At 36.4% G+C, this 15336-nt stretch overlaps 1 protein-coding gene across 10 annotated transcripts in view; it reads left to right on the top strand.

Annotated features, from left to right (window-relative positions):
* Positions 1-15336, top strand: part of PLEKHA5 (pleckstrin homology domain containing A5) — a 200610-nt gene that overhangs the window by 139360 nt on the left and 45914 nt on the right. For 9 of the 10 annotated variants that reach the window (XR_008530639.1, XM_054591385.1, XM_054591381.1 and 6 more), the window contains 2 exons: positions 6119-6584; positions 8947-9030. Coding sequence is in view for 9 of the 10 variants with exons in the window: in XM_054591385.1 (XP_054447360.1) it covers positions 6119-6584; positions 8947-9030 (550 nt within the window). In the remaining variant the exon portion in view is untranslated. Of the gene's footprint in view, positions 1-6118; positions 6585-8946; positions 9031-11488; positions 11609-12435; positions 12490-15336 lie in introns of all 10 variants that reach the window. The other variant, XM_054591389.1, reaches the window with a different exon arrangement.

Here is a 15336-nt window from a genome sequence, read left to right as displayed (position 1 = left end):
CCCTCCCTCTACCTCCTCCCCCTCCCCTCCCCACCACCCTGGTCTGTCTTCCAATAGTAGCTTGTACAGTTGGATCCAATGCAAAGATCTCCTGAAACAAGTAACAAACACAGTAATGGCTTATGCTCTCTAGTTCTCCATCTCCTTCCCTTCTTAACTCATAATGCACATGACTAAGTATTATATTCATTCACTCTTGTACATACTTGTTCTTTCCTATATTTATTAAATAGTATGTATTAATCATGGGGCCAGAAACTAAAATAATGAAAAGTATAGTCCACATTGCCCCCAGATTTATCTGGGAGAGGGGGAGTGTAATAAACAAGTACAGTGTGTGCTGACAGTGGAGGAAGTGCAGGATGCGGTACGGCTACAATTCAGGGACTCCCGGCACAATCTAAGGGTTCACGGAAACCTTTCTGGAGGAAGAAAATACAGTCCGCACATAAGGAATGGTGTGCTTATGTTAGCTTAGATGTGCAGGACCCCAAATTAGAGAGCAGGAAAGGGGATCTAGTGTGGCTTAGGTGAAACTGCTGTGATGTCAGATGAGAAGCAGAGATAAGCTGAAGCAGATGCATTCAGATTTGTATTTCAGAAAGATGGGTCTGGCTGCAGACTCTGAAGAATGAATTGGAGGAAGTTCAAAAGCTCTTGGAGTAAGCGAAATGAGGAGAGGAAGGGGATGTATTCAAGGTATAATTGACAAGTCTAGCTGAGTGCTTGAATGCGCCTGATTGCAAACTATTCTCACTCAAGTCTAGTTTGAGTGATTGGGCAAAATCAAGAAAGACGCCCTGCTCTTCGGCCTGATCATCAAGGCTTGTCTGGGGCCTTTTAACTGCGTAAAAAAGATTTGGGAAGAGAGAAGGTAATGACTGATTTGGACAGGCTAAATTTGAGGTACCTGTAGTCCGTATCTCCAAAGAGAGATCTGGACTTGAATAAGGTTGCAGCACCCTTATTATATCAAAAGTACTGAGAGGTAAGGATGAGAGTAGATAAATTCTTTCAGCGAGAAGCTGGATAAGATAAAGATTCTAAGGGAAAACCTGAAAGAATATTTACATTGAAGGAGGGAAAAAAAGGAGTAAGGGACGGTCTGCAAAGGAAACGAAAATGAAAGCCAGAGGAAATGGAGGAAAAGCAGGTGCCTATGGGATAAGAAGAGGGTTCTGTTATTAGTCAGGAATTTGATACAAAAATTTTTTAAAAACTCGAAAGTACTAGTGTACATACATAAAAATTAAAGAGTTATTGTAACTCTTACCTCTCAGTCACAGAAAACCAGAAAGCAATGGCATTAATGTTTTGATTAAATGAAGATTAGCTTATTTTAATAGTGAAACTCCTGAGGTATAGGAAAGTTCAAGCAGTTTGCTGGGTTGTGATAGCTGACGTGTGCAGTTGTCGGCCAAAGTCTCTCTCTCAGGAGTGCAGCTCAGAAGCCCGGCCACACTTGGCTTCAACTTTTGTGATCTCAACCGAGGCTGCAAAAACATAGTCCTGTCATGTTTTGGTCGTTCCATGCTCTTCTCTCCCACCCATGGTATTTGCTTTTGTGATTTTCCCAAGGGAGAAATGTGAGAAATATTTCCTATTTCAGAAACAAAATTTGATTAGACAGAAGAGAGGCCAGAGGTAGTTTTGGGAAGAAAGAGAGAGGGAGAGGGAGGGACGAGGTGGGGGGAGAGGGAGGGAGGGAGGATTTTTGGAAATACTTATTAAGGTTATAACTATTTACAGGGAAACAATAAACATCCCAGCAAGAAGACTTGCAAAATGTGCACCCAGCATTAAATCTAAGTTCTGGAAGTTCATTTAAAAATTGTTCAGCCTAAAGATTGGTTTTGAAGCACTTTTCAATCCCTTGATGGGTATAATTAACATACATAAGGGCTTTTTGTGACTTTTTTCTTTGAAGGCAGATCTGGAGCATCTGAAGGCTGGTCTTAGTTATTTTGAGCTGAGGTTTTCTCTACATTACTCTTCCAACTTTGGGGTCACTGGCTGGTGTCCAGTTGGCCCATTAAGATACATAATCTACATTATTATATAAACCTCATACTGGAAAAAAATAGTTGTGATGTTTTATAATGAAATAATTTTTAGTGGTGGAAAGAGGCCTATTGGCATTCATGGTATAATTTATTTTGTAAGACTTTATGAAAGGCTTGCTTTTATTATTAAAGTCCTGGTAGAAAGAAAACAGGTTTAATATGTAGTCAAATAGTAGGTCCCTGCACCTGTGAACAGAGCGTTAAAGCTTCTTTGTGAGTGGCAGGCACTGTTCAGATGCATAGTGCCTTAAGCCATTGTTCTGCCTGATAGAATCACAGGGGCTGGGTTTTCGTGGTGCCTGACAGGCAGCTGCTGGTGAATGGAGCACTAAACCTGATGAAGGAGCTTACAGTGTTCATTTCTTAAGCTTCCACTTAAAAGTAAATCACATTTTTCCTGAATTTGAATTTCTTTGGGGAAGACCACTGAAGGAAACTAGTTTTTGAAAAAGGTCTCAAAATGCTAGATAGTAGTATATGGGATAAAAAAAAAACAACTTACTTGAAAATAACTTAATTTTTAAAAATTTCCCAAAAGTGGTCCCAAAGATAGCAGAACCTTTTAAACTTTGTAGCCATTAATTAGTCAAGCTTAGTAGAAAAACCACCTTTGTTAATGATCATAGATGGATTTATAGTTCAGGTTCAATACATATCTCTACAACAGGGTGCAGCCCACATGTTCTGAATGCTTCAGAGCACTGACAGAGGTGTTTGGTACAATTGCAGTTTCTAAACTGGAATTTAAACATTAGTTTATATGCAGTTTTCAGTGTGTTTTAGATTGACAGTGGTATGCCCCCACCATATATGATTGTAAATGATTTTTTTCACATATTTCCAAACTTGATATGAAGTTAATATCATTTATATTTTCAGTATATGCTTCTGTGATACAGTTTAGTGCCCAGTCCAGAGTCTCTGTGTATCAAGGTCACTATAGTTATTTCTGGAATTTATGAATAATCAAATAAACCAAGGCATGTGGAAGTAAATTACATTAGTACTAGGGCAGAATTTCCTGGCTGGAATCAACATTCCCTGGCGGACAGACTTCCTAAGCAGATAGCCATGGGTTGCCAACTCTGGACTTTGCTCGGTTTCTGGCTTTGTTTGTTTGTTTGTTCTTTACTTTTTTATTGTTCCTTCTATTACAGTTGTCCCAATTTTTTCCCGCTTTTACCCCCCTCCACTCAGCCCACGCCTCTCTCCCACAATCAGTCCCCTCTCCATTTACCATTTCCATGTGTTAACAAAGAAGATGGGGGAACAGGGAGGGAGAACATGCAGAGGAAACATGGGAAATGAAATGCACATGGAAGGAAAGCAGCAAAGAATTGAACTTTTTATAACGGTTATACCAGAGTACCGGGTGCTTCAGCCCCATTGTCATCAGATGGTTGGCTTCGCTGAGCGTCTCTTGTCTCGGAGGGGTTTCCCACCCAAGTACTACCCGGGCCTGACCCTGCTTAGCTTCCGAGATCAAACGAGATCACGTGCGTTCAGGGTGGTATGGCCATAGATTCAGAGGGGTTTGTTCAGTTTTGAGCAAGCCTGTTTTCAGCAGAGACAGCAAAAAGCTGAAGAACAGTCAGCATAATGCAGAAATTTAATTTAGGGAAAAGGTTGAAAGAATTGGAAATATTTTGAGTACAGAGTAAGAGGTGGTATTTTAGAGCTATATAACATAATTTGGTAATGAAATCATCTTGTAGATGAGAAAACCAAATCCCCAAAATACTCAGTTGGGCAGATTTTGTTAGCATACGAAGGGCTCTAGATTATTCCCTTTCTGGTTTGGCGGTGTTTTTATTTTTAATTACATCACTGTGACAGAAAAGGTATTTTTAAAAAAATAATAATTTCCATAACTTATGGCAAAATGTAAAAAATAGAAAGATTGTTTTACTTTTTCATTAAATCCAGAAGTTGGGAAATCACTGGCGTAATGAAGAGTGCTGCTTTAGGAAGTAGGAGGCCTGTCTCTAGCTCTAGCTGGCCCAGGAACTCCTAACCTCAAGCATTAAAGGAGCAGTATCTGTCGGTCTTGGCCCCACCCTGTCCTCTCTACCCCTCTCCACCCCTCTCCCTCCAACACTCTTTCCTCCTCCTCCTCCTCCTTTTCCTCTTTCTCTCTCTCTCTTTCTCCCTCTCTCTCTCCCCCCTCTCTCTCACACTCATTCATACATAGTTGTATTTATTATATAAGTATATATAAATCATTTTCTGAGTCCCAGAAGATGTAAGTAATTCACCAAGGTCTCTGTACTTAGTAGAAAAGCAAGAGACAAAACTTGACCTTTCTGATTTTTGATCCACTGCTTTATTCCGACTTCATTCTTTTTCTACTGTATTGTTTTGTTTTTCACAACCTTAATCTCTGTTGTGGGTGCTTTAAGCCACAAAAGGTATATTTAACACAAACTTTTCTCAGATTGGTAGAATGGTAGCATAATTTTACTGCCCCAATAAACACAAATTGTGTGGGGATTTTTATTAGCATGCCCCATAATCCAGTTGCACCTGATTCATTATACCTGGTCACAATGAAATCTTTGTTTTACATGAGTATTTATGCATTGTTACTGGCAACAAGTCCTTGGGTCAAAGAGAGCCCTGACATTCCAGATTCCCAAATTATTAAGAGTATAGTCAAGTAATTTATACGTCAAATTAGACATGGGGCTCCCTCTGGTCATTGTAATCACCAACATCTTTGGCATTTTAATACCCAATAGGAAGCAGCAAATAATTAGCAATTATACATGCCCAACTCCAAAATACTCTCGTTGTCAAAAAAATACAGGAGAAAGGTGTTAAGTAAACATTAAAAGAAAAGGTCAAGAAGCCTGATTTTATGGGATCTCAGTTCTCCCATGTTTGGTTCATTGAATTACATTACATTTGATACTACTAGAGTGTAAATTTATGCCAATGGAGATGATACTAGATTTTGGTTTTGTTATTAAAAGATTATGTTTGCTTTTAGAATTTGAATTGTAATTATATCTTAACCTCTAGAGGTAATGGGGAAATGAATGCTTTATTTAGAATTTTTAACTGACTTTTTAATATTCTTTTTACATAGTGGATCTGGCCTAACATGGAATTAGCACAGGATATTTTTATCAAGGTCTCATTTTTTTTTTAATTGAAAACTCAAATTTTACTCTATTCTTTAATCTTAGGAATGCTTAGTAATATGCTATTATATATCGATATCTAAAAATTTAGTACTTTATAAGAACTTTATTTTAGATGCTTATGTATTTGAGGAAGTTTTAGATTGCTTTTAAATGTTCCCAAAAATGCAGGTAGCATTCATGAGGTGGAATATTAATTTCTATGCCAGAAACATTGTAAAATTCCTGAGATTTGCAGTTTTATGTCTGAAATGTTATGTTTAAGTATTTTGTCTTTAAATTTTGAGCCTTAGCTTAAAACATTTTTATTTCTCAAGTTAAGAAAAGCAGTCAAGGGAAATTATTTTTTTAAACCACAAATGTACTGATGTACCCCTTCCCACGGTCATGCTCTCTGAAGAAAATGGTACGATAGTTGCATAGACCTGCAATAGTTCATTTCTTGTCTTCATGTTCTACAGCACAACTCAAAACATCAGTATGCCATCTGTAACCTGAAACCCTATTTAATTGTCCTAGTGCGATGTATAAGAATGAGATTCTTGGAGTTTGTATACATAACAACCAATAAGATGTGGAGACAGATTTGGGATTAGATACTGAAAATTCTTAGTTCTAAAAGAAGTGTATTTTTTTCTTCTTTAAACCAAACTGTACATTATGCAGAATTAATCATCTTTTATGTAAGTGACATAGATGCTGCTTACTTAATGTATTAAATCCATCAAATTAAATTTCATAAAGATTTAAGTTTTTGTTAATAACTTATACCTTGTATAATATTTAATATTCTGACCTTTTAAAAAAGTCTTAATATATATTTTATTGACCAGAAGAAAAAAGTGTACTCTAGTTTAGACTCTGAAGTGCAACTCTCTCCTCTATTTTTACATTCCAATTTTTTTACTTTAGAGTAATCTCTTACCAAACATTACCAAGAAACATGCCAAGCCACAGAGCCCAGATTGTGGCCCGATACCCTGAAGGTTATAGAACACTCCCAAGAAACAGCAAGACCAGGCCTGAAAGCATCTGCAGCGTAACCCCTTCCACTCATGACAAAACGGTAGGACCTGGAGCAGAAGAGAAACGAAGATCAATGAGAGATGACACGATGTGGCAGCTGTACGAATGGCAGCAGCGTCAGTTCTATAATAAGCAGGGCACACTCCCTCGTTACGGCACTTTGACCAGTCCTAAAACCATGGTTAACATTTCTGACCAGACAATGCACTCTATTCCTACATCACCTTCCCATGGGTCAATAGCTGCTTATCAGGGGTACTCCCCTCAGCGAACCTACAGATCGGAAGTGTCTTCACCCATTCAGAGAGGAGATGTGACGATAGACCGCAGGCACAGGGCCCATCACCCTAAGGTAAAGTGTCTGCTCATCTTGTGTTAACTACTTTATGCATTCTGGGCTTTGGGTTTTTTTTCCCCCCTAGAACACTATTCTTATAAATGTGAGACAAGAAAATAGGAGTAGTCATGGCAGCTCCTTTTCTTTTCTTTTCTTTTTTTTTAAATTACGGGAGAATATTCTGCAATGTCAAAATCTCATGTCTAAAACCTAAGCTTGCAATGCATCTCTCAGGAGCACCAGAACAGTATTTTTTGTTTTTTACTTTCTTTGAGTGGATGCATTATGTATTCTTCTCTGCCTGACAACATATCTCAGCTTTCCGTGTAAGTTAAGGGCATATGCATTTTTATTGACTCTTCCCTCACAGATCCTACACCTGCCCCTCCTAGCATACCTGCCAGCTTGTATCAGGCTCATCCTTTTCTTTGCTAAAATAGAGGTGTCACCTCATCTTCTAACCAGCTGAATACATAGCATATTGAAGTATCTCCTTAGATACTCAGCTTAATATCAGAAAAACAATGCTTACTGTTTTATACTTTAAAAAAATTAAGATACAGGGATCATGTTTTAATTAGGACCTTATGTTAGTTAAAGCATTGCTTAATAGAGTATTAAAAGTGAGTTCAGAGTGCTCTGTATTGGTCAGCTTTTCATAACGCTGAGCAATTGTCCTGACCAGACATTTCTCCACTGGCTGTATGCAGCCAGTTCTCCATTGTCTGTCCTAAAGTGGAAAGGAATTTTCCTGGGATTTTCTTTTTAATTCTAAACAATTTCTTGCCCTATACTATCTTAAAATTCACTTTTTCTTATCATTGTGACAGGCTGAATCTTTCAGTTACATCATTGCATAAAGCATTTCCTTGACTTTTCCATAAATAAGAGTTAGCTAGAAAGAAATTAGTAAGTCAATAAGGAATTTCCTGATTGGAGGATGTTTTACATGCCTCACCAAAAGGAAAATAAAAAGGGCTTACCTTGAACTTCATTGTTACAAGGTTTCTGTTTTGTCACTTCGTACACACAAAGGCAAATCATACTTGATAAAAAATAGAGTATTTAAGAGAAATCTGATTGAATACAACTTATTACTGTGTGGTTCAAAAGTGTTCTCATGTTTATTAGTATCTTTCATATTCTTAGCCAAAATTTATCATCTGCTTTAACATAAATGTGAGATGCTTGTGTGCTCTTTATCTAGTTCCCAATTAACTCTTCCTCCCAAGAAAACTTCTCTAACATTGTCAATTTCTTTAAAACAGTCTTATATTTCTTAATGTAATTAGTGGTTCTCGAATTACGGCCCACAGACCTCTGGGAGCTGGGGTGCCTCTGAGGGGTCTCCATGATCCTTTCAGAGAGCCTGTATACAAGTCAAAACTATTATTAGTCATTTTTCACTGTTTACCATTTTCTAATAGTGCAAAAGCAGTAGTGGGTAAAAGTACTGGCACCTTAGCCTAGATCGAGGGAGGGGCTCCCAACCATGCTAGAGATCATTGTAGGCTTCACTTAACAATCTTTTGATGAAACAGTAAAGGATAATTCTATTATTTAGTATTCTCTGTGAGGAAATGGGCCATATACCATAAGCATTTCTGTTGCATACCAAAGTACTAATGGCTGTCTCTCACAAAAACACTTGCATGATTATTTGAGTTGCAAGCTGAAGTAGCTGCTGTTTCCATGAAGCACCATTTTTAGTCGAAAGAACGAATGACAAACGAGTTGTTCAGACTTAGTATTTGACAGACACTTCTCAAAGTAAAATGTTTGCCCGTCACTTCAAGGAAAATTGCTGATAGAACTTGTCAGTGATATGTGTCAACATTAAAAACATCTGCATAACTCACTGAACCGATATTTTCCACATGACCAATATTTGATATTATAAAATCAGAATGGGTAGAAGATTCATTTAATAATGCAAACAGGCTAATAATGGTTGTTACTGTAACAATATGAAAAGCTCATTGATATAGTTTCAGATACCAATGTGCAACTAACCTTTAAGAAAATACCGCTTTTCGAGCTTTGATATAATATCAAGGATAAATATTTACAATTATCCCAAAAAAGCTATTAAAGCTCTCTTTCCTTTTCTATGTATAGAGAGAGAGGGTGGATTTTCTTTGTACTTCCACTAAAGAGATAATCACAACACACTGAATACAGCTGAGAACCACTGAGCCAGACTGTTGAGAGCTAAGTCTGTTCATTGGCATCCATGTTTTAGTCATGAAATTTTAGTACCTATCTTCTTTCATAAGCACTAAGAGCAAATTCTAAGTGGTATTTTACAATATAAATTGAAGATTTCTCATCACCGACGTTGACCACAGAAATTTATATTGTGCCTTTATTTTCCTAGCATGTCTATGTGCCTGACAGGAGGTCAATGCCAGCTGGCCTGACTTTACAGCCTATTAGTCCCCAGAGCCTCCAAGGCAAAACAGTGAGTACCATATCTTTATTTACCATAACATGTTTTATTTATGTGCTAGACATGGTAGCACATATCTGACACAGCTTTTAAGTTTGAATTTCCAGACTGGTGCCTTCCAAATCAAAAACTTGACTATTTTTGGTGGAAGAGATGCTCATCAGAAGAATTTGGAACCATGTAGCCATTTCAGAGCCTTAACTGGATAATTCTCCCTAAATTTTTGACTGCCTAAATATAAGATTATATTTTCAAGGTTAATTGTATAACCTGGGTGGGTTTTTTTATTTCATTGGATGTTAATTCCCTCATCCTTAAAGCAGAAGTTGGAGTGGTTCATTAGTGGAACAAATTCAGCAAGCAACCATGTGTAGTCAAACTACAAGCCTATTAAGAAGTTTCTCCTGTGGATTTTTAGATAGATTAACTACTATAGAGCAGACTAGAAACTAATTTACATATTTATGAAGAGAAAGAGAGACTATAAAAACCCTTACCATTAACATTTTATTGTCAATGTTAAACTTCAAATTGAGGAGGAGTTATATCATCAGGACACTATTACTCTTCAAATTAAGAGAAAAGATGACTTTTTATTACTTCATTTTACTTAAATGGCATTCTTTTATCAGGGGAACTATGCTTTAATACCAGTAGATAGTTTCACTTTCTGTGAAGATGTGATTTGAGGACCTATATCGTTTTCCTTATTTAAAATTCTCTTTCTGCAGTAATTAAAACAAATTCATCTAACATGTATTTTGCAAACATTCTTATATTTTATCTTTTACATGCTTAGATATAAGGAAGATTTCCTGGCTTTATATTACTTACTGTTTATTTGTTCAAGGTTAAAAATATTCCTTGACTAAAACTAAAAACTTCTAAATGTTGTGATTTTAAAATATTGAATTGTTAATCTAATAGACATTGACCATAAGGTAATAACTAAATACACCACAAAATTTTCTCTTCTGCCTTACTCCCTCTAGTGGATGTTTAGGATAAAATTTTATTTACCACCTACTTTTGAGGGAGTCAAATGTGCCTCTTTTTATTTTGCCTCAAAATTCAGATCTTAGAAACTTACTGGAATATTTCATCGTTTTGGAAATATCTTTATCTTTTTAACTGCACAAATAACAAACCAGAGTTTCGAGATTTTTTCTTTTGGTATTTCTGTCAAATAGCACTCTGGGTGTTAAGAGTGTTTACCTTATCCTGCCCTACCTTCTCCCTGGCCAGACCAGAAGGGCTTAATCATAAGACATGAACTACCGACAGTCATGAGGTCCCAAGATGTGGTTGGCATCAGATGAAAAGCAGCTGTTCTTTTTATTACGACATTTTTTAAGTCACATACACACATTCCTAGACCATTTACTATTAACAGATTCTTGTCTCATCTGTAACTCAGTTTTATCTAAAGAATCCAGTAGTAATTGTTTATTTACTTTTGACGTATTTCTCACCTGAAGGCCCAAGTTTTTAATGTAATTTTAAATGATAGTTTAAAATCATTTCTGTCCCTAAAAAAACTGGAAAGGGAAAAAAAAAAGAGCAACAGCAAATGAACAAAATAGAGGAGTACCAGTAAAATGCTGTAGGCAAAACAAATCAATCTCAAGAATGCTTTTTGGCCTGGAAGTTTTACTCTATTACAGCTTACTACACTGCCAAGCGTTCACACTTTACTGCTTTTCTAACAGAGAAAAATTTGTCAGATCTGCCTCTTAAGAAATTTTATTTACCTTTGAAATTTTCTTTTCCTTAGGGATCATAATAACTATCAGGAACCAAAGCTTCTTTTCTCCCTAGAAGGTAGAAGGAGGGTTTTGTACCCATGAAAACTTTCTATATTTATTAAATATATGTATTTTTTTAAAAGTCAAAACTGATCTTCTGGTCATATAAAATATACTTTGAAAGCACTAACAGTGAGCTTTAAAAATGTGACTGGGAAGCAATGAACAGATTTCAGGTACTGAGTTTAATGGTAGTAAAAATATTATCCAAGTTTTACATGAACTTTAATTCTTTTTATTTACCTTCTGTCCTCTAAAATAGAGTGCTGGACATGCCAGTATTGTTCTGTTGGTGTAAAAGTCTTAGGTGTCATTTTTAAACATCTTATTATAATAATCTCCTAATGCCTCGTGTGTCCAAGTCTTTGTAATACTTTTGTTGGCATTATGCTTTTCTATACTTAACGTTTAAATTCTCTCATGAGTTCTGAGAAAATGCCTTAATATACTGTCGTTTTGCTGTGTCTTCTAAAGTAACACTGTTCCTTCTATTTCTCTAGATATCTATGCATTTATGTAGGACCTATCATCATAGTGCCTAGGCACTATGTTTGATGTCAACCATAAGAGGAAACTTGCCAAGAAATCTTGGTTTAATATCTGTCACTTAAGACAACAATTAATCTGTTTTCCACTGTTTGGATTCTTAAATTGTACTCCTTCAGCCAGAGGAGCTTACGCTGCTGCTAATAAAGCTGAGACGGCAGCAAGCTGAACTGAGTAGTATCCGGGAGCATACGTTAGCACAGCTCATGCAGCTAAAGCTTGAGGCCCACTGCCCAAAGGTCAGCTATGGAGAGATTTGTCTGTGTCGTCTGCCATTGTCGCTTATTTTGAGCTACTCATTAATCAGTTTATCAGTGTCATTAGTGTTGAGCATGAGCCCATACCATCATTGCAACAACAGCAGTAGGATCTCCTATTGACCCTTTGAGAATTCACCTGCTTAAACATTATTGAAGGAAAACACAGGCAGGATGCACTTCTTAGCCTTCCACCCACCCACTTAGCTACCGACTTCTGGTTGCGAGGAAGGAACTGCATACAGATTTAAATTGTGTTGTCATTTACCAAATACTGTAACTTCTGCAACTGGTCGAACATATTAAAAAGTCCTAAAATTTGCTGTAAAGTAGTAAGTTGAAAATTGATTACGGTTTTAATAATACTACCTATTAAATGTCAAAGATTAATTTTAAGATATCTCTTCTGTTCTTGACTAAAAAGAGTGAACACATGGAAACATTTCTCAAAGGGTTTAATAGCCTCTAATTATATGCAAAACATCCAAAGAAGTTGTACTGTATTGCAGAAAAGAACTAACTTGTGAAGCTTTTACCATGGCATCTGCTAAAGCCATTTAAAGAATTTTTCTGCTTAATATTTCAGCTTGGATGCATGTCTGTTTAATCTCTTACAAAATAAAGTACGATTGTATAATGATTGAATATGTTATCTGCACCATTCACGGGGGAGCATGTGTGTGAAAGTTACCATGTACTGTGATATAAGAGGTTGTGGTAAATTACCTGTTTTTCTTATTTCAAAATTGACCTTTTCATGAATTCTGCACCTTCTTTCTCTATTCCTCTGTTTGATTGATGCCTACTAGAATGAAATTCTTTTGCATCATCTTCAAAGGAACACCATATATTTGGATCATCAGGTGGGCTTTGGAGAATTTTCTTACACATAATGCCTAATAGAACTCTTCAAATGTAGTGCAGTTTTTCAGGCTAATCAGGTATTTCCATCATTTTGAGGTGATAGCATGACTTTTACAAGTGACAGAGTAAGAAATCTCTAACCGGGTAAACTCCAGAATACCATAATAAACAGGTAAGAGGACAGTGGTAGAGGAAAGGGGGAGATGTAAATGCTGGGCCACCTGAAATTGAGAGCCCGAGTTCTCTAGACTTCTTTCATATCCCAAGAAAACTCCTACTCATAGAGGCTTCGCTCAGCTTGGAATTGACCCATGTGAAGAGATAGACACCAAGCTGGGAATGCCTTGTTGGAAGGCCTGGAGGGCAGGGGTAGCACGCCCTGTGTTCCCCAGTGGGAGCTCAAAAATGAGTGAAATGTGTCATAAAGATAATTTTTTAAATGTTGTCCTTGTTCCTTTTTTGTCATCTCCTCCCAGTGTTTAGTCTTTGCTAAGCCCCCAGGGTCAATTTTACAGTGACATATATCTAGTTCCCAGCGTTCCCTCAGTGGGGGCGACGAGTGTAACTGGTTAAGGTAAACATTCAAGAGTGGCAGTTTGTGAACAAGGACTGACACTTCAGTATTTTAGTTTTTATGAACTTCTCTATTAATATTTAATTTTAATTTGATGAGAATTTTGATATGCTCTTACACATAGAATTTCTGCAGTGAATACATTTTGAGCTTGTTTTAAAATGTTCAAACTTGAATATTTTAGCAAATGAAAGAGGTTACTGTGGAAAATAATATTTATATTTGCCTGTTTGAAACAAAATAATGTACTGCTTTAAATTATTTTTTCTAATTTAAAGAGGGATTTTCCATTAGGATAACCCTTTAAAAGATATCAAGTCTTTTTTTAATTACAAAAATGTATTTCAGTTAATGTAAAATTTATTTATTTTTCCACAAATTGTTTTCTTCATGATTTTGCCAGTTGGAATGCTTTAGAAATCAGCATTTCATGACTCCAAAATTCAGGTCTTCACTCCAGAGACTGGTGTTACTGACATTTAACCACAGTGTCTATAATACACTTTGAAAGCAGTCTAATACGGAAAGTCTTCCCTCAAAGCTCCACACAGCCAGAAAACGAGTAAATAATAGGAATTAACTTTCTTAAAAGCCCCTTTGTCTAAAAAGCTAGAAATAGTTACAGAAAATAATGGATTGTTACAAAAATTAGATTTAAAAAACAGTGATATAAATGTGAATTTGAAGTTATCTGGAATCTCTGGAAGTAAACCTAGTGGTTTGCTGTAATTTATTACTCACCCCAGTAATCAAAACTGGAATTTCAGAGGCATAGAACTCGAGAAAGTATTAGGAAAGGACAGGTAAATACAGAGAAAATAGCACCATTTGCTGAAATGATTCTCCTTGACTCTTTCCCAGTCACCCTCCCTCCCTTCCCTTTCAGAAGTGACCCAGCCCCCGGTTGAGGCTTCTATCACCGGGACGGCTCTCCAAGCGTGCTCTGCTGAGCCTGCCCTGTTGCACTATGCTTTGGAATGCGTTTTGAGGGCCACTGAAAGTCTCAGCATTTATTGAGCTTCTCTATTCTCTCAACATGTCAGCAGAGGTTTTCCAGTAATTCACCTTAAAAAAAATAAAAACAAAAACAACTAGATCCTGAAGCAAAGTTGTATTATTCAAACTTTTTTCTTTATTTAATTTTTATTGTACTTTTTCCATTACCATTTAGTCCTTTTATACACCCCTCCCCTCAGCTATCACCACACTGTTGTCCATGTCCATGAGCCCTTTTTCCTTTTTGCTCAGTCCTTCCACCCCTTATGTAAAGAATTAACAGAATGGGACTGCTTGAAAGCTAATTGGCTTTGAAATAAGACTTTCTGAAGGAAAAAAATTGGACCATTTTTAGATAATAATTAGACAATTTACAAAAAGCATGGGGGGAGGGGTTTGCCCAGAAACTCAGATAATCATAAATGTACATATCCTTAAGGTTTCCTAAAGAAAATCTCTCTTTAAATCAGAAATTTTTATGGTTTCAAATATTGCTACTTTTGCAGTGTCTTATATTTCATATCAGTAGTAAGGTTACTAAGTTATATAAAAAGAATTCTTGATAATTTTGAAATTTAATAGTAAGTTTTTATTCAGCTCAAACATTTCCAGCTTTTAAATCTTGTTACTGCCAGTAGCCTAATTTAGATTACCAGGTCTGTTCGTTTTATGTAACTACAAATTGGAAAGTAGATTTAAAAATCTTAAAGTGAAAGGCGAAGGCTCTGGTCCCATTTTATACTATTTATCCCAAATGAACATATAGTACTTGACCCTGCTTGCTCTAATAAATGATCAGAACAACCTAAGGCCAGTAACAAAATGCAGCCTTCCTTCTGCGCCTTGTCACATTCCACCATCATCAAAAGAAGAATTTTAGTTTATTTAAATTCCCTTGATCCTTATTACTATTCATGAAAAATAAAACCAAGCCATAGCCTCTGAGTTGCTACACAGGTAAATTCATGTGTCTAATTTTCACCATCATGAGGACAAGTCATGAACTGAAGTGCTTTTGGAAATAACAAAAGCTGTGATAGGATTTTCTTCTGCATTTTTTTTTCATTCTGAAGTATCCTATTACAGCTTGTTTATGTTTTTACAGCTCAGTAGACTATGCAAAGCCTACCTTTATTAAGACTAGCATAGGTTTATTTGTCATTTTTGTGAATTTTAAGGAAACATGGCCCCAAAGTATTACCTGTGAATATAACAATAATCCTAACTTTATATGTACCTAATCCAGGTTCTATTTTAAAAATGAGTAAGTACATAA

Source organism: Pteronotus mesoamericanus, unplaced genomic scaffold (assembly GCF_021234165.1).
Source record: "Pteronotus mesoamericanus isolate MK-2021 breed Mesoamerican mustached bat unplaced genomic scaffold, CSHL_Meso_final scaffold_21, whole genome shotgun sequence".
Classification (NCBI taxonomy): domain Eukaryota; kingdom Metazoa; phylum Chordata; class Mammalia; order Chiroptera; family Mormoopidae; genus Pteronotus; species Pteronotus mesoamericanus.
Note: the sequence above shows the minus strand (reverse complement) of the source record. Positions and strands in the feature narration are given on the sequence as shown.